The following is a 17,609-nucleotide window of genomic DNA, read 5'->3' as shown; positions in this document are numbered from 1 at the left end:
ACAACAAAAAAAAAAGGCACAACTTTATTTCCCTGATTCATAAATTATCCTCATGACAAAAATAGCGAACAGTGTGTTTTTGTACTCAGGCCTAAGTAATAGAATTATTACTTTGATGTTGCAGTATGGTTTAATTAATTCCAGGATTTCTTTTTGCACGTCTTTGAATGCGCGTTGTGCGTCGTCAAAAGTGAAACAAAAAGCATGCTTCTGCTTCTCTTCCTTTGCAGATACCAATCGCCCATTTAGTCTACTTGCCATTCCAATTTGCCCGTGTTTCCCTACCTTTATTATCGTTTGTAGATTCCAAGTTCAATGACTTAGTAGTAGCGCCTGTGTAAACTGTGAGTGGACACGTGTTTGCCCATGTGTGTGCTGTCACACCTCTGTGCTGTTATGTTACTGAAGCTAGTATGCTATACCATTGGTGAGCGTCACGTGAAGTTGGTTTGTATTGAATAATATACTCCTACAAACCCCTTTCAAGAGGGACGTCACAGATTTTCGGTATTCACGGCAGAACCTGGTCCATATCACCTGTGAATCGCCGGGGTCCACTGAAAAAATGTGAATGTCCATGCTTATTTGTTTTTCTCCTGGAGGCCACTCTCTGCTCTGAGGTTCTGGCTGCTGGCTGAGATGAAGTTGATCCAGTGCTGGAGGTCCTCAGGGAATTCGGGACATTCCACCTGAATGGATCCAACGCCCAAGTTAAAGTCCTGAGTTGGACACATGATCCTGTTGACATCTTACCTTCCGCTTGCAGAGATACTGCATGATGTTGTCCGGACTGCTGCGTAGGACAGCCTGCTTGCAGTACATGACGGCGCACACCACGCCGTCCTTGCTTGACACGAACCTCTGCTCCAGGAAGAAAGCTTTGTCGTCCCACGTCACCACCCGACTGCGCAGCTCGTACGACTCGCCGATGCAAAGTGGTCGGCGGTAGCGGATGGTGGTCGCCCCCACCACAATGGAAGCCTTGAGGGCCCGCAGCGCCTTGAAGACGCCGTTGCGCATGTACAGCGAGAAGCGGGCGAAATCGCACTCGCGCAAGTAGCGTGCGTTGTTCATGTGACACATGTCGATGTCGCGCGGGGCCACACGGCCGGTCATGACCTGCTCGGCCGTCACGTCACGCACGGGAGGCTGCAGCCAGGCACGGACGAACACAGCGGCCGCCCGCACGAAGTACCACACGTCCAGGCTGCAGAAGAGAGCCAAGAGGGCAGCGAGCAGCAGAAGCAGCCACATCTCTCTGGAGGTCCATGTGACAGTGTGTAATAAAAAGAATAACATTTAGGTTTGGGGATGGCCCAGACAGAGTCCTGACCAAAATCCAATTGGGGTGACCTGAAGGGGGTTGTGCAAGAGATGATTTCTCACAGTCACAGTTGGAGGGTTTTAGTCCCCCGCCCCCCCAACCCATCACATTAAAAAAAAAAAAATCTTTCTAGCCATAGTGAATGGTACAGGTTAATATTTGGGGAGAAATATATTTTTTTGTTAATATATTTTTGTAATTTAGATACATTTTTACCTGTTAACGTTTTATCAAGTAACTTTTAGTGGTTATATTTTTTGGGGGGCAAATAATTTGCTATTTAAAAAAATCGTTTTTGTTGCCATTTTAACGTTTGTTAGGAATCATTTAGGTTATTTATTTTTTTCTGGTATTTTTATAGTTTTATTTCGCCCACTAACAGCTATGTGTTTTTTTTTTTTGCCAAGTTCATTGTACAGGGTATAATTTTAATATTTTTGAGGGAAATAACTTGCTAGAACTAATCTTTTATTGTTGCCGATGCTAAATTCGCAAGCTTTTTGGTCTTGTACAGGTATTTGTTACCTGAACTATGTGTGTGTTCCCTTTCTTAGCAGGGGGGAAGGAATATTTTTTTAAAGTTGGCTATCTAAATAAAAAAAGCAAAATGTTTGTTTTTAATCATTCCTATGAGGTCTCATGACTCAATTTGAGACACTCATCTATTCTTTCTCATCCCCAGGATGCGTAGAATAACTGAGACATTTGTCAGAAAGGAAAAACAAGTCTTGCAAGACGAACAAGTGTTCTTCACGCAGTTTGGATTTCAAGTGAAGCCTAAATAACAGGGAAATTGGTGCACTCCCACATGGCTGCATGTGCCCGTCACGTGGAGAAGAGTCCTTTAGGCAAGGACTCGAATTTAAATCTGGTCACTTGCAATGCGATTTAAGAACATACAAACAATACCCAAGAGCACTGCACGCGTTTTCCAGTGCAACAACTCCCAACTTCTCACGAAGTTGCTCGCTCTGGCGACATGGAAACAAACTGGAAGTAATTGAAAGCGTGAAACATAAACTCACCCAAGTGTCGTTGGTGAACCAAAATCTTTAGAAAGTCATACTTTTTAAGGGGGGCGGGAATGAATCACCGTGTCTACTTATAGGAAGTACTTCCGACGCTATCTTTCAAAATAAAAGTTTTGAAGAAATGGGTCTTAAGTGCATCCTCAATTTAAAAAGCGCCGATGAACAAAAACATAACAGAGAAATTAAAAGTGTTTTAAAGCGCTCTTATTATTCAGTTATTAGTAGGGATATGACATATTTAGCGTCTGATGTCGTGACTAACGCTTTATTTTGATCTTTAGCTTCACTTCCGGACTTCACACACCGGATGTGACACACCAAAATGATGGCGGCGGTGATTGGTAAATAAGTCACCTTTCGTCTAGTAACCAGACAAGCTACCAGCGAGTTATTATTTAAACCAATGGTTAGACTAGCTTCTAGTTCTTATTCTACTACTATTTACTTATTGATTGACATTAATTCCCCGTTCGATATGCTTCAATTTACCGGTATTCGTTGCATTTTCCACCAATCCGTATGCCCCGTGGCACCATGCTGCCTCTCACAGGTCAGTATTGGTACTACAACACATAACCGTTTTGGGGAGGAGAATTGTGACTGTCGGTATATTTCTTTCCGAACTGATGTGAATGTGTACTGTGTATCAGCCCTGTTTTAAAATAATAAAGCAAATACTTTTCATATATCTTCTTGTGTAAATACAGTACATAGCTAAACAGTATGTGCAAATGAGTCATATTCTCCAAAACAATCACACCTTTAGTAGAAATTTCCTGAATAAAAATCTCAATTGATGCCAGCTGGATGGCTGACTTGTCACCCTTGTAGAAGTGACTTGGTTGTAAACACTTGTTCAGATAGTCCTGATGAAAAAAAAAATGTCCATGTTTGCCGTGAGTTCAAATGCAGACTACCACAGATGAGTGACACGGTGGCTTCTGTGCTACTGGCATCTTGTCCACTCATGCCCTTTCCCCTTGTAACTGCAGTCTTTCATTGCACAAACACTTTTACAGTTAACTTTCTTATGTCCATAAATCACCCTTGCTACCCTGGCTGGAGATACTGTGAGGGGAAGAAGGGTGAGCTATCTGTGGTGGTGGTGAGCCGCCAGAGGAAATCCAAGTCATTTTCCTCCAGGCGTGAAGGCTCCATTACCACCGGCTCGCTGGCGGGGGTTTTAAGGCGGACTTTTCTGTGTCGAGACGCTGACGTGGCACTTTTATGCTGATGAGAAGTCCTTGAGGTGTTCTCCAAAGTGTCAATCGGCTTTAGAGAGCCACAAAAGTTCATGTGAGGTGGAGCGGAGGGAGGATGTGGCCTTCGGAAGGAGGTAGGAGTTAATGTGTACAAGGTTTTATCAGACTTCCTTTGTCCTGTTGATAGTCTGCAATTGTGGAAAGAAAAGACAGAAACGGACAAAAATGAAGTATTTTGGCAAAAAGGAGCTGTGGATTATAGGAAGTGATCACACCACTGGGTTTCTGATAAAATGAAGATGACCATGATAACACAGTGTCTGCAGGCTTAAAAAAGCTAAATTTAGGATTTTAAAATATGTATTTATAAGACCGCTTCCGGCAAATTTCATACCTCTCCTTCACGAGGAATGGGAGAGATGGGTTCAGTGTTATATAACCTATGCTAATGTATTTTTAAAAAAAAGTTTCAGACACCTTTGGCATTGTAGCTATTGTAGCCATACAAACCCTATGTACACTGAAAAAAAGATACGTTGAATTTACACACTTTTATTATGTCAAGTGGTTGCAGGAAATACAATCATCTGGCTCCAGATGATCTTATTTTGGGCAGCCACTTGATGAAATAAAATGGAGTAAATTCAACACACCACTTTTTTTCAGTGTATAGAATACACACACACACACACACACACATACATATACATTGGTATTGAAAATACATGACTGATCATTTATCATTTTAACTGATAAATTGTGTTGGTGTTAGCATTACGATTTCAGCAAAAATGTCAACTTCGTATATCCACCAGACTCACCTAAATGTCTGTCTCGCTGCTTTCTCTGCGACAGGCGGGGGCGGCGAGGGGTAGAGCTCAAAGTCTTTTTGAATAGCCCCTCTCAGTTCTTTCAATTCTAAAAAAAGGTTGTTGAAAATGCAGACACCGACAACCACGTTCATTATATCAGCAGGATTAAAATCATTTTTCAGTGCAGTATCGTGCAGGAGACTCAACCCTTGTCATAGCGTCAATATGCCGCTAGATGGCAGCATTGGCACAAATGTGCCTTCGGAAGTTACCTGCAAGAGTCGGTTCACTATTCACTCCCTCCGCCTGACACTTGCATTGCTTTTTGATCATTTCCTGCAAATCACACAGCACAATCGGGGGTATATGTGACGTTATCTGTGCATGAAGCAGCTTAGTCTCTGACGACTGAAGCCACGGTGGTTAAGTAAATGTACTACATTGATCAGAAAATGTCTTGGGAAAGAGCGAGAGGAAGCTCATGGGCTAAAAGTAACAAAATGTGAGAGAGGAGATGAATTTATGCATGAGACCACTAAACGTTTTCACAGGAGCGTTCCATCATAATTTGCCCTCAAAAATTCATAGCCAGAGCAGATGACAACCAGCATGTGGATGTATGTGCCTGTTAGCAAGCTGATTTCCAACCAATAATTCACAAGCACAACAAAACCTTTTCAAATATAGACAGTTGATTTGAAAAAAAGAAAGGCAACATATTTTGGTCTTTTCCCCAGCGGGACTAAAACTATGGCAACATCTGGCCTCAATAAGTCATAACCCTGACAAGTATGACAACGTTAGGGGCATGCGTTGCCTCGAGCCAGCGGGGGTCGGAACATGTTCAGATGCAGTAACGTGAGGGTGCAGAGGAACCAAAACATGCTTTTTGCATGCGTTTATGTAGCATATGCATGTGCGCGTATGGAAAAAATACGTTTCAGGGTCAGTGGTTTCAGAAGGGCTCACATCGATGCAGTAAATATGACTCTTATCCACACATAGTTGAAGGCTTTGGGGATTAAAACAAAAGAGGATTAAAGATCAACTCCATCCTGTCTTACCTGTATGTGCTGAACTTTTGCTTTCAGCACCGCACATTCTTCAGCTAGGATAGACCTGCAAATGGTTACAGTGGTGGGTCAAGTATACGAAAAGGCAAGGTCGGTAAGCATTTCAAAATGGCAATGTGTTACGGTTCTACTCGGTGTAGGGCACCGGTGTCAAACTCAAGGCCCGGGGACCAGATCTGGCCCGCCACATCATTTTATGTGGCCCGCAAAACCAAATCCAACATGTCAACTTACATGATGCTCGCTAAAATCTGTACCAAAATTCATATTCTCAAACATAATAAATACGTTTTTTTTAAGTAATTGCTCTTTTACACAAAAACACAAAACCTCTTAAAGTGATTGTAATCGACTGCATTAAAAGTTCAAACCAGTTCGGGGCGATGATGGAAAAAAAAATATAATAATCATGATTATTTTGATTGATATTGAAACCAAGATGAATAAAACGATTATCCATCCATTTCAACCGCTCCAACTCATCTCCTCAAAAGTATCATCAAAGTGTCATCGTTGGTCCCTCCACGCTGGACACTTGATTCTTGAACACTCGATTCTTTTTTGTCATGCATAAAATGATTTTGCAAATATCACGTGAAATTCTTTTTCATTGTGAAAATTCTCTTGCATTTTCAATCTGCGATATCCACGCCCTTGTTGCCGCGCGTTTTTGCACACATTCACACCGTGAATAAGCATCACCCTTATTTCTTGGACATATTTATTTGTAACCTATTTTGTTGTTCTATTTTTAGTTTGACAAATCTTGGGATTTCATGGCTCCCTGGGACTTTGGGGATCATATTTCATTGCTGTAGTAGGAGAGTAGCTATGAGGGATGCGGTTCCATATGATCTGCATGGGGAAATGCACACTTATGGATCACTTTTTTTTTTTTCTATTCACGTTGCATTTTCGCTGTGTGTGTGTGTGTGTGTGTGTGTGTGTGTGTGTGTGTGTGTGTGTGTGTGTGTGTGTGTGTGTGCGTGTGTGTGTGACTGCCGAAGCAGATTCAACGACAAAATTAGATAGGTGTGGAGGAAGGTGGGCCAAGAGATAATGAGGAGAGGTAGGGAAGGTGTTTGTGCAGCAAGGTATTCCGGTAGGTATGTAGTACAAGATGAAAAGCAAATCTTTTCAAAGATTTGAGACATTTATTCTGCAGTTGTTTTTCCATTTGGAATCTACGGAGACAAAAGCTGCAATCTGGGTCATGTCGGAAACTGCAGGTCCCCAGACACATGATAATGAATCTCTATTAAAAAGTTGCACGCAGGCAGGAGGCGATGGCTTAACAGAGCAAGGACAAACACACAGGCGGTCGCTTTCCCGAGGAAGCGGTCGCTCCCTCTCCCGTTACATAAGCGCGCTCGAAATCGTCCGTCCACTGGCGTCCGGCTCGGGACGCGCTTTCTTACAATGGACCCTTTTGTTCTGCTCGAGTCAGGAAATGGAGGAGAGAAAGAGCGGGAGGGAGAAAGGGGAGAGGAACAAGGCATTCCTCCAAAATAGCCCCCATTGACCGCGCCGCTACACGAACCGTGACGCGTAGGGACGGAGGAAGAAAAAGAAAAGGATGCAGAGGGAAGGAGGCGAGAAAAGGGGAAAAGCCGTCTGGGAGTGAGGCAAGAAAAACGGGCTGACACGCCATTCGGTGTGTTGAGCAACCAATTAAGTCCAACATGATCAAAATCCAAGATGCTTTGACACCGTTTTGACTCCTCCACTAACAACCGGACACGACCTAAATAAATAAACGGATTTTTGCCAAGTGCTAATGTCAGGCCGGCCGATGAATCGGTTGGGCCCAAGTAATTAGCCTCAATGAGGGAGATGATTGTCTCTGCTGTCTGCAATTTGCTAAGAGACAGTAGCTCACCGTAAGGCTGGCCGTACATTTGGCTAATTAAGTTTGAATGTAGTCTTGAAACTTATTTTTGAAAAGAGACTAATCTCAAGCCTGGCTGTGGTTAGTCGTGGTGTGTCCAGGGGAATGCCCCCCTCCCATCCCCCCACCACAACTGCTTGTGCTTGATGGTGTGTCCGCTGTATGAGCAAACATACCCCGGGGATGTGCACACGAGTTGACAAGTGTCATTCTGCACGCCTCTCCTCCCAATTTTCCTCAGTGCGGCGCTTTTACGTTGCATTGTGGTACTTGGCAGCCATTTTAGACACAAAAACAAAGACAGATGAAGCACGAAGCCGATGATCTTTATGCGACATGAGAAAAGGCTCCGAAAATGTTCTGAGCCTTCGGTGGCAGTGCCAAGACTGATCGGAAAAATTGTGCGTAATCCGAGGTCAGTTTTCTTTTTAACCCTTTCAGGGACAGCGGTTACGACAGTGGACGTCTTATCGTGTTATCGGGTTACAGGGTGCAGGAAAGTGTTAACAACTCTGCGACTTACTTGAGATGTTCAACCACGTTGTTGATGTCGATGATATTCAGCTTGTCCTTCAACGCTTCAATCTCCCCTTCGATGCTCGACTGGATGGACAAGCGTGAGCTACGACACAGAAAAAGCGAAGGTAAGAGAGGTACACGGTGAGAGGCGTCGGATGAAAACGTCGCCCGACCACACCTGAGATCATCTTTCGGCTCAGCGCCGATGTCAAGGCGACCCAGGGCGAAGTTTACCGTCTTCTCGTTGTAACGACTTAAGAACTCCTCGTCGTGCCTGCAATGACGAGACAACATCTGCTCCGTCACGGTGCATCAAGAGCAAAATAATAGCGCATCCCAGCCGTGATTATGAGCCCTATAAACATAAAATGGAAAAAGTTGAGCAGCGGCATCATGTATTCTGGAAACTCCTTGAGGGGGGAAAACAAAGTAACTAAAGCAGGCAGCCACAGGCGAGTCAACAGCCTGCTTGGTTTTATTGTTCCCGCATTAGAGAAAATGAGTGTTTTCGACACACAGACAAATCACACAGATACTGACTGGTTTGTGTGTGTGTGTGTGTGTGTGTGTGTGTGTGTGTGTGTGTGTGGGTGTGTGTGTGTGAGACCGAGAGAATGGATGGCATCAGGACCACACAAGAGGAGTCCAATAAGATAAATCAGTTGACTTTTATAAGGCACACAGCCCCATACAACCTCATATAAATGGCTCAAATATCACAATAAAAAAAAAAAAAAGTGACATTTGCCGCCCACGAGTCCCGCGGGCGTGACGGCAAGCAACTCGGTGGCGTTAGGCCCTAGCCCCGACTGCTACTGGGAACTAGCCCAGGTAATTAGATTACGCCTGTATACACTACAGTAGTACCTTCTACTTACTGTACGAACGTCTCTTTATATGAAAATTTCAAGTTATTGAAACGCCTCAGCAGGAAAATATTGCTTTTTGTTTCGAAAGAAATTTCAAGATACGAAAGGTAAGAATATAGTATGGGCTGCTACTCGCAGTTTCCTGAACGCAACATACTTATAGCTGTTCTGCCATTGGCTACGACTGAGCATCATCCTGGCATCCCATTGGCTAAGAGGGACCTCTACTGTCTACGCGTGTAGATAAATAAATAAATAGATATGTGTCGATGCAGCGTCCTCGCCATTCGCCCCACGTTCCATGAGGTGTTCCGAGAGTTTTACGTAATTGTGAACCAACCCGAAAAAGTGTTCACCAGTCGGGCGATCGCTGACTATGCTGATGTTTGCCTTAAACATTTTCGAAGGATTTTTAAAAGCCGACAAATGCAACTTCCTTGGATCAGTTCTTTACAAAACGCCGAGCAAAATAACACTTCTGAGAGAGAACATGAACTCAAGAGGGCAAAAAAACGATGAGGACGCAGTTCAAAGTCAAATGACCATCTTTTATTCTTGTTTTTCACATTAAACACAACTCTCATTTATTGCGCAGTAATCTAATTGCAACATGCATTTGTTACATTTTTGGATGCATTTTTTATGCTTTTGAAAACATTTATGTCTGAATTTTGTGGGGGCTTGGAACGGATTAGCGCATTTACATGGAAAACGCGTCTCGACGTACAAATATTTTCTAGTTAAGACATTTTTTTTGAACATTACTCACTTTCTTAACGTGAGAGCGCACGTGTGTATCTATGCATAAATCTACAAGACAAGATCTGTGCTGGCAAAGCTCCCACGGTAAATAACAATGAACTACATTTCCCCAGTCAACGGGGACTTTATCTAACGCATGACATTTCAGCCTCTGCACTGTTCAAGAATGACTGGTAGCGTGCAGAGGAATAAGTCTTCATTTTGTGTCTGGAAAAGTGACACTGAAACAAGTCCACCTGAGTTATTTCTCAAAATCCAATGACAGAGGAAGTATTTGATCAGTTAAAAAAAAAGGAAAAAAAAAAGGGGAAAAGCAACAGGAAGGAAATCGGAAAATTGACAGGCAATAAATAGTGGCAAAACTAGTAAAAAAAAAAAAAAGGAAGGAGAAAACAAGATGTTGAGCTATTCTTGGAGGTTACACAGGGCAACGTTCCTGCCAGGAGCAGCGTGGTTGCTAAGCCAACAACTAGCACTCACAAGCAAACACACAGACACACACACATGCACACACACAAAGCAGGTTTACGACTCGCTTCTCTATTTCCCAATAAAAACCATTTGACCGCCGAGAACTAGTTGCCCGTCGAATGCCCTGACATTAGCGCGCCAGGGATTAAACAGCAAACAGCAATTAGGATACTTTATAACCACTCCTTAGGTTTTTTATAACGCTGATAACTTTGCCTTCATAAAGAAAGAAAGGGAAAAAAAAGTCCCAGCGTACCAAGAATGACACTGAGAGCTCTTAAATAGTTGCATCAAATGCCCCAAGATGACTCGATGTTTCTTCACTTATCACAGCAGGACACCACCAATAATTTTTTTTTTTTTTTAAGATGTGTTTTTAGCCGGCCACTTAGCGCACGCCCATATATTCAATCCAATAACTTAACATGGCGCAAAGATGGCGTCTAAAATCCAGCGCGACGCTTTCGTTTTAAGTGACTTATTGTATTTCAACACTCCCGCTCCCCCCGAAACCTTTGTTTCCGACACTTTCCGTCACGTTTGTGACTGACAAGGGAAGCAAAGCGTCGCGTTTTATGGACGTCTTTGTTGGAGAGGGGGAAAACGTGCATTGAGGATTGGGATAAAGCAAGACGTGGTGGGAAGACAAATTACAAGCACACAAAAAGCATGATCGGCCTTCACTTTCGATCCAATTCTACTTGAGAATAGAGTTGCTATCTATCAAACATCAATGATTGGGAAGCTTTTCCCGACCGGGGGCCAAAAGCACTCTCACTTGCATAATATTGTTGAAAAATACACAGTGGTCAGTGAAACAACTACTAGCGGGAATGCAATCTGACAAAACAAACTTTGACAAGCTACAAATGGAGAACCTCTTTTCGAATTGAATTTATTAATTTTATTATAATTTTTAATTTTTTTGCAAGTCACTCAAAATGAAGCATTCAAAGGAAGTGTGTGTTCTGTGAAACATTGAGGGACATTCATTTGCGGTTCGTAACAATGGTCACAACGGGGCACCGAGTGAAAATTGATTTTTTTGAGGTGTTGATTCTAAAATTCTGGTCACCGATTATTTGGCCAATTTGTTAAAAAATACATTGCATGAAAAAAAATATAACTTTTTGGGGTTCCCTTGACATTTATAACAATAAAGATATGAACTTTTGACTGTTTTACAATTTTACAACTGAGCGAATAATCGGCAAAAATCGAGAGTTTTAGAGATTTTTTTTTGGGGGGGGATATTTGAACGGCATCATCTTTGAATAATGTAATGTGTTTATGTGTAAAAAGAAAAAAAAAAGAGGGGGAAAATGGCAAAAATTTGCCAAAAAAAAAAAAATCGTCTGATTTTAAAAGAGGTCTTGTCGGCTAATTAAAGAGGCCTTGGTAACTGCCATTGTGACTTTTAATACCCAAACGTGGCAAATTACATCAACTGTTGTTTGGATTCAAGTGCACCACATATCAATATAGGCTGTGTTTGAATAAAATATATATTTTTGATGAATGTAAGAAAGTTACTTTTGAGGTGACAATTGACATTTTTCTCGCCCACAATATGTCCGGTGTACCTTCGGGATAGGGGCCAAGCTCTGCCGTGAAGAGCAAAAATTCACGGATAATGGAGGCCTCCTGGCCTCATTCAAAACAACATTTCGAACATTATCAGAATAAACGATCCAAAAAAAAAAAAATTTAGAAGTCATACATCTTCAGTGCAAAAGAAGAGACGGCTTGTGAGTGACACCGACCTTCCTTCCCTGAGGAATTTCTCTTGGAGATTCTCCAGCAGCATCCTGACCTCGGCCCTCACCAGCTCCTTGATCACCGGCGGGTCGGCCAGGGGGCCTTTGAATCGGGAGAACTGGGCTCCAGCCTGCTGGCTGTCCTGCCATATTTTGTACCACATGACTGCCTGTGAGAGCACACAATGAAAATGAGCGTGGTGAGGGGTGGGTGGGGGGGCATACATGCTGGCGACCAATTTTCTGAGCAAATCGGGGAAGGACAATCACTCTCAGATCCCCACAACAGAGGATAATCAGTCGGCATCATCTTTCCGAGACATCCGATAATCGAGCGTCTGCTGACGGCGATCAAAAGGGGAGAGAAATTCTCCAATTTGCCCAGATCAATTGGTATATGCGTGCTGTGTGCTTCCCGCAATCGCGCACAATTCCTCGCCTCCAGTCTTCTCACAACTGGAGCTGGAAAACTCTCAAAAGTGTGCTTTGGAAACAAAATCTGAAAATAATAAGGGGGAAGAAACGACCGAGAAGGGGTGCAGCAAATGTGCATCTGTGTCTGGCTACCATTAACGCGCTCTACAACTGCTTCTTGTCAATCACGTCTGACCCCTTTCAGAAAAAAAAAAAACATCTCTTCAAAGGAATACACAAGAGGACCTGGAAGCACATTTTTTGTTCCTTTTTTATTTTATTTTGATCCACGTATGTTTCTGTGTTTGTTCAGCAGTGACAGCACACACACATCTCCGCACGGCCAGTTAGCGCGGCTTCCTTTGCGGGCCCTTGGCTGTGTTTATGTTAAAGGCTTCATGGCTCAAAGGCTGACAAGTGGATTTTGGTTCCTCCCTCTCTCCCCCCTTTCCTTCCTTCCTTCCTTTTGCAGTCAAAACAGCAGATCTCATGCAGGAGCTATTTTAAGGGGAGCTCTGTGAAAACCCCAAATTATTACACCGGGTTTGTGAATACGAGGCTTTATTTTTGTTCGCCGTAGGAAGATTAGAAAGGAGCGAGAGAGTGGTCTCGCCGAAGCAAGTCGAACCACGACAGACAATGTCGGCCTTGATGGAGGGGAGGAGCCGCTCGATCGCTTTCGAGGCGGTGCGCGGAAAGCGCGGGATTCATTACAAGGCCGCGGTAGAAACAGACAGTGAGGCTGGGTACGTCCTGGGCACATACAAAAAAAAAAAAAAAAAAAACATTCCCACTCCAATTTCACACCTAGTGTCCATTTGGAGTCTGCAATGAAGCTAACATGTCTGATTTTGGAATGTGGCAAGAAACTCAGAACTGCGAAGAAGACGGTCGACGCCCTCGCTCAGTGCACTTCAAAAGGAACAATTCTCAACGTGGCTTTCGGAGCCGATCACGGATCACCGTATTTTTAAAATACACGATAAAGGGTAATACGGTATATGTAAACTATTTCAGCAGCTTCTTTATTTACTATTTGCAGGCGACTGGGGCCCCGCCCACAAAGAGCCATAAATGTGCGTCTAATTGACACCCCTCGAAATGCATTGGGCGGCGCGGCGGCCGACTGGTTAGCACGTTCGCCTCAGAGTCACGTTAATGGTGGAAAAAAGTCTTTAAATGATTGTCCTTTAGAAGTTTTGAATATAACCCAGACCTGGCATTTAAAAGAGGGTGTGTAGACTTGGTACATCCACAGTATGCGCAGAATGGGGACACACACTTTCCACGTTCTCATTTGAGACCGACTGCTGATTGCCAACGACTGGACACCGTCAGGCATGATGACATCTTCCTGTTTGCTTTTTCTTTGGCTTTTTTTACAACACCCACAAGAAATATGCAAACGCCTGAGATGAGATTCAAATCCAGACCCTCAGAACTGCGAGGCAGACATGCTAACCGCCAGCTCACCGTGCTTTTCCCCCATGATCGGAGAAAAAAAAAAGTTTCAACAGCACTCCGGAGCAGTGTTTGGGAAACCAAATTTCCTGAGCCAGCATCACCTCACATTTTCTGTGCCACACGCACACAGACGTGCGCGCGCACACACGTTTTCTCAAAACCCACATTTCAGGTAAAGAATTCCATGTAGGCAACAGTCTTATCAAGAGTGGAGGATTAGCCTCTTTTTCGCCATCATGCTCCCTCTAGCCCCCACTCGCTGAATATGTATGTGTGTGCGTGTGTGTGCGTGTGTATATGTGTGTGTGTGTGTGTGTGCATGTGTGTGTGTGTGTGTGTGTAAGCCTGTATGATTTGCATATGAACTGATTCCCTCTGCATATCATTCTAATTTGATTTCCATTCTCCAGGCCTTTAATCGTCGCCAATTATCTTCTTTTGCATGCGAAAGGCCATTAAAGTTGATGACATAATTGAGGCCCTAATATGCCCCTGATTGTGTGTGTGTGTGTGTGTGTGTGTGTGTGTGTGTGCGCGCGCGTGTGTGTGTGTGTGTGTGTGTGTGTGTGTGTTTTAAATGTGGTTCATTTTAACCAGTTTTTAGTTTGTTCGAGGGCCCCCCCCCACCCTTCTAAAATGCTGTGTGGAGTTTGCATGTTCTCCTCGGGCCTGTGTGGGTTTTCTCCGGGTACTCCGGTTTCCTCCCACATTCCAAAAACATGCACGGCAGGCTGATTGAACACTCTAAATTGTCCCGAGGTGTGAGTGTGAGTGCGAATGGTTGTTTTTCTCCGTGTGTCCTGCGATTGGCTGGCAATCGGTTCAGCGTGTCCCCTGCATAATACCCGAAGATGGCTGGGATGGGCTCCAGCACCCCCCACGACCCTTGTGAGGATAAAGCGGATCGGAAAATGGATGGATGCATATGTATTCTCTCCTGTACGGACATACAGCGATGCCAAAATAATTTAAAATAAAACCTGAAAGCTCATGCATCATATAAATTGACGAAAACAAAACTGTATGGAAATGTCAGTCCCCGTGGACTTTATGTATTTATATATTTGTTGTTTATTTGTCTAGCTTGTTTTTCAGGCCAGTTGGTACGCTGACTGCCGAGAGTCGGTTAACATTAATCAGCAGATGGAGGCGAGCGGATGGCAGAAAGCACAAAAGTAAAAAAAAAAAAAAAAAAAAAAATACCCAGAGATGCACAAATGTGTCCGGTGTTTGCAATGAGACATTTTTGATACCAACTAAAGAGAAGAGCTTTTTTTTTAAGGTGAAATCCATCACAATCTGCAACATGACACAGGGGCCACATTTCAACAAGTCATCTGAGGGTGATGACATTTTTTTGGTTTATTTTTAGACCATTTCAATGAGTTTGTGCCGACTGATTGATTTCCATCTCAACACAATTGCTTCTTTCTGATCCATAGAGAATCTCTTTTTTTTTTTTTTTTTGGTTACTCCATTCTGCAGTGCACCGCCGCCTATTCATCAACAGGGTGTGGGGGCCCTGACGTGTGACAATTCAGGCCTGGAAAGAATTCGGCCCAACTTCCCGATGGCCACCATGCCACGCCACGAATTGTCATATGTGACGACCCCAATAACTCGTCCAAATGTAGCCCAGGAAACATTCAAATCTGATGCAGTGTTTTGTTTTTTTTGTCTGAATCTAATAAGCCACATCTGGGCGACAAAACATACCCGTCAGCCACATGTTCCAATACTTGGGACTGACTTTTGCTTAAGTAAAGGTGACATTGTAATTTGGGCTTCGGCTTTCTGAAGCTCTTTCTCTCCTTTTTTCCTATTTTGACTTCAAACTCATGTCTATGGCAGCAATGAAGTAATTGGCCTCACTGTTCCAATAGTTTTGGGAAAGGAGTGGGTTAAACGCTTTGGGGTGTTTTATAACAGTTCTTCTGAGGTCTGATTTGTTTTTAGGCTTTCACAGTGGGCCAGATCAAACAGTTTCATAGTTTCCCCGCCCCGGCTTTTGCAAGTACTTATTCCCCGGTTCCTCGAAGAAAAACAGGGGTCTTTTCCTTTGATCTACCCGCTTATATCGGGACTTGTCATCAGTACAGCAAATCTGTCTTGAGTGAGGTCAATAAGCCACAGCCGAGGGAGGAGTTCAGCGGGCCTTTGTGTAAATATAGACGTCTGGCTGCCTTACATTTGGACGGCGGTGCCACTATTAACCCAGTTTGGCTTTTATTAGGCAGTCTGGAACTTGTAATTGCAGCGTAAAAGCGGCTCAACGAAGCTTCGAGCAAAACTGATGTTTTTGTTTTTTTTTGTTGTTCTTACACTTTAACTGCCAGGACAGCTGAGGTGAGTTAAAGTTGATCCACACGGATAAGGAATCCTATTAAAAAAAAAATCTGACACATATTCTCAAAGGAGGGCGAATAATTTGGCTTCCGTAACCATAGTGTTTTAACAAATTTTATGGTGATAGAGGAAACTCTGTGGCTGTTCAGTACGATATAAACCATACATTTTCTATACTGCTTATCCGTACTATTGTCACAGCTGGGGCAAAATGGATAATGACCAGCATGGAAAGGTTTCCTCTTCCCTCACCGTCACGCATTTTTAGATGGTGAGTAGTTTTACTTTATTTTGGTTTTATTAGAACAGAATGGAATGCCTTTTTTATTTGGTGCCCCAAAAAAGTAATGTGCCAGATGTGGAATTATACATCTCTTTACACATGTGTGGCAATTCAGAAAATTAATGTTATTTAACAAATCAAGATTCGAGATTGTCTGAGAGTTTGGGCCTTCAAAATGTCATTGTAAAAAAACAAAAAACAAAAAACAAAAAGAGAAAGAAATCCCCTTCACCTCTGCGTGTAGCTCCGTGTACATGTCAACCAGCGAACATCCCAGCGTGGCATGAATCTTGGGCATCTCGGACCTTGGGACATGCTCAATAATCAGGCTCCACAGAGATGGACCGGGGCACCAAGTGTGGTTCCCACTGGTAGACTGCATATGGGTGGCAGTCAGCGGCTGAAGAATAAACACAAAGTTAATGTTACAAGAGTAATGGGAGCCAAATTGATGGAATGTTTCAATCATTCTTTCAGTATAATCTTAATTGACTCACATCCATACATTTTCTATAGCGCTTGTCTTCGTTAGGGAGGCGGGTGAGCTGGAGCCTATCCCAAAGTACACCCTGGACTGATCAGTTACAGGGCACCTGTAGACAAAGAACCATTTACACTCATAGTCACACTTTTTAGAGTTTCCAACGAAATTAACATGCATGTTTTGGAATGTGGAAGGAAACCTACGCAAGCACAAGAGAGCCCGCAAACTCCACACAGGAAAGAAGAAGCCTCGATTCGAACCCAGAGCCTGGGACCTGTGAGGCAGCTACATTAAACGCTATTCCATTTCTGCCATTTAAAGTTCAATGAATTAGTTAGTAGCAATATCTTATGCATTATTTAACACAATTTATAAAAATATAATTAGAGTTGTATGAGCGTAATACTGTAGTTGACTGACAGGTTGCATGTTAATGTGGGCAAAATAATACCTTTTTTTCGAATTACTATTTCAGTATTCAGTACACTGCATTGTCTAATGCTGTAGTTGATTGACAGATCACATTCAGGGTAGCTCGCCAATGCTCACGACAAACTTGAGGTAAGAGACCAGTCTACGAGTACAGTACGTAATTCAACACAACTAAAATAAAACTACTTAAACGCACCGGAAAGCTCACAGTGTGTTTAATTTCCGTAGAGTATGAAGAAGTGGTAAAAGATACTCACCGTCTATCTGCCCTGAGTACGACTCCGGTGGTATCCAAGGCTAACATGTCAGTTGCTATGGGATGGAAGTATCGCGAGATCTCGCGCTCGCCTCCTCCACCTCAGCTGATTTCATGGCGCACATATTTGGACTTGTAATACTTTCATTTCGCGTCAGACGCTGCCGTCACTTTAATTATGTCACTATAAGGGAATACTGTGACAGACGAGTGTGTAAAAAC

General features: G+C 43.2%; 2 protein-coding genes and 1 long non-coding RNA gene across 4 annotated transcripts; all 3 read right to left on the bottom strand.

The window, feature by feature from the left end:
- Positions 1–8: 8 nt before the first annotated feature.
- On the bottom strand, positions 9–2,608 carry LOC109524083 (protein THEM6-like). The gene is made up of 4 exons (XM_019883673.1): positions 2,350–2,608; positions 754–1,258; positions 493–689; positions 9–361 (listed from the first exon to the last, which is right to left on the bottom strand). The coding sequence occupies exons 2-3, from the start codon at positions 1,252–1,254 to the stop codon at positions 582–584; spliced, it is 609 nt and encodes a 202-aa protein (XP_019739232.1). The 5' UTR covers positions 1,255–1,258; positions 2,350–2,608; the 3' UTR covers positions 9–361; positions 493–581.
- A 220-nt stretch (positions 2,609–2,828) lies between these two features.
- On the bottom strand, positions 2,829–16,755 carry ccdc24 (coiled-coil domain containing 24). 2 transcript variants are annotated; one of them, XM_019883665.1, is made up of 9 exons: positions 16,721–16,755; positions 16,448–16,615; positions 11,715–11,878; positions 8,028–8,123; positions 7,854–7,952; positions 5,434–5,488; positions 4,642–4,705; positions 4,379–4,475; positions 2,829–3,745 (listed from the first exon to the last, which is right to left on the bottom strand). In XM_019883665.1, the coding sequence occupies exons 2-9, from the start codon at positions 16,595–16,597 to the stop codon at positions 3,406–3,408; spliced, it is 1,065 nt and encodes a 354-aa protein (XP_019739224.1). In that variant the 5' UTR covers positions 16,598–16,615; positions 16,721–16,755; the 3' UTR covers positions 2,829–3,405. The 2 variants fall into 2 exon arrangements, with proteins under 2 accessions (XP_019739224.1, XP_019739223.1); XM_019883664.1 differs by having other exon boundaries at positions 16,713–16,742.
- A 12-nt stretch (positions 16,756–16,767) lies between these two features.
- LOC109524087 (uncharacterized) lies at positions 16,768–17,501 on the bottom strand. Its single transcript, XR_002169899.1, has 3 exons — positions 17,389–17,501; positions 16,903–16,973; positions 16,768–16,808 (listed from the first exon to the last, which is right to left on the bottom strand). It is a non-coding gene; the product is annotated as an uncharacterized LOC109524087 (long non-coding RNA).
- Positions 17,502–17,609: the final 108 nt, after the last annotated feature.

The sequence above is a fragment of the Hippocampus comes genome, unplaced genomic scaffold (assembly GCF_001891065.2).
Source record: "Hippocampus comes isolate QL1 unplaced genomic scaffold, H_comes_QL1_v1.1 scaffold159, whole genome shotgun sequence".
NCBI lineage: Eukaryota > Metazoa > Chordata > Actinopteri > Syngnathiformes > Syngnathidae > Hippocampus > Hippocampus comes.
Note: the sequence above shows the minus strand (reverse complement) of the source record. Positions and strands in the feature narration are given on the sequence as shown.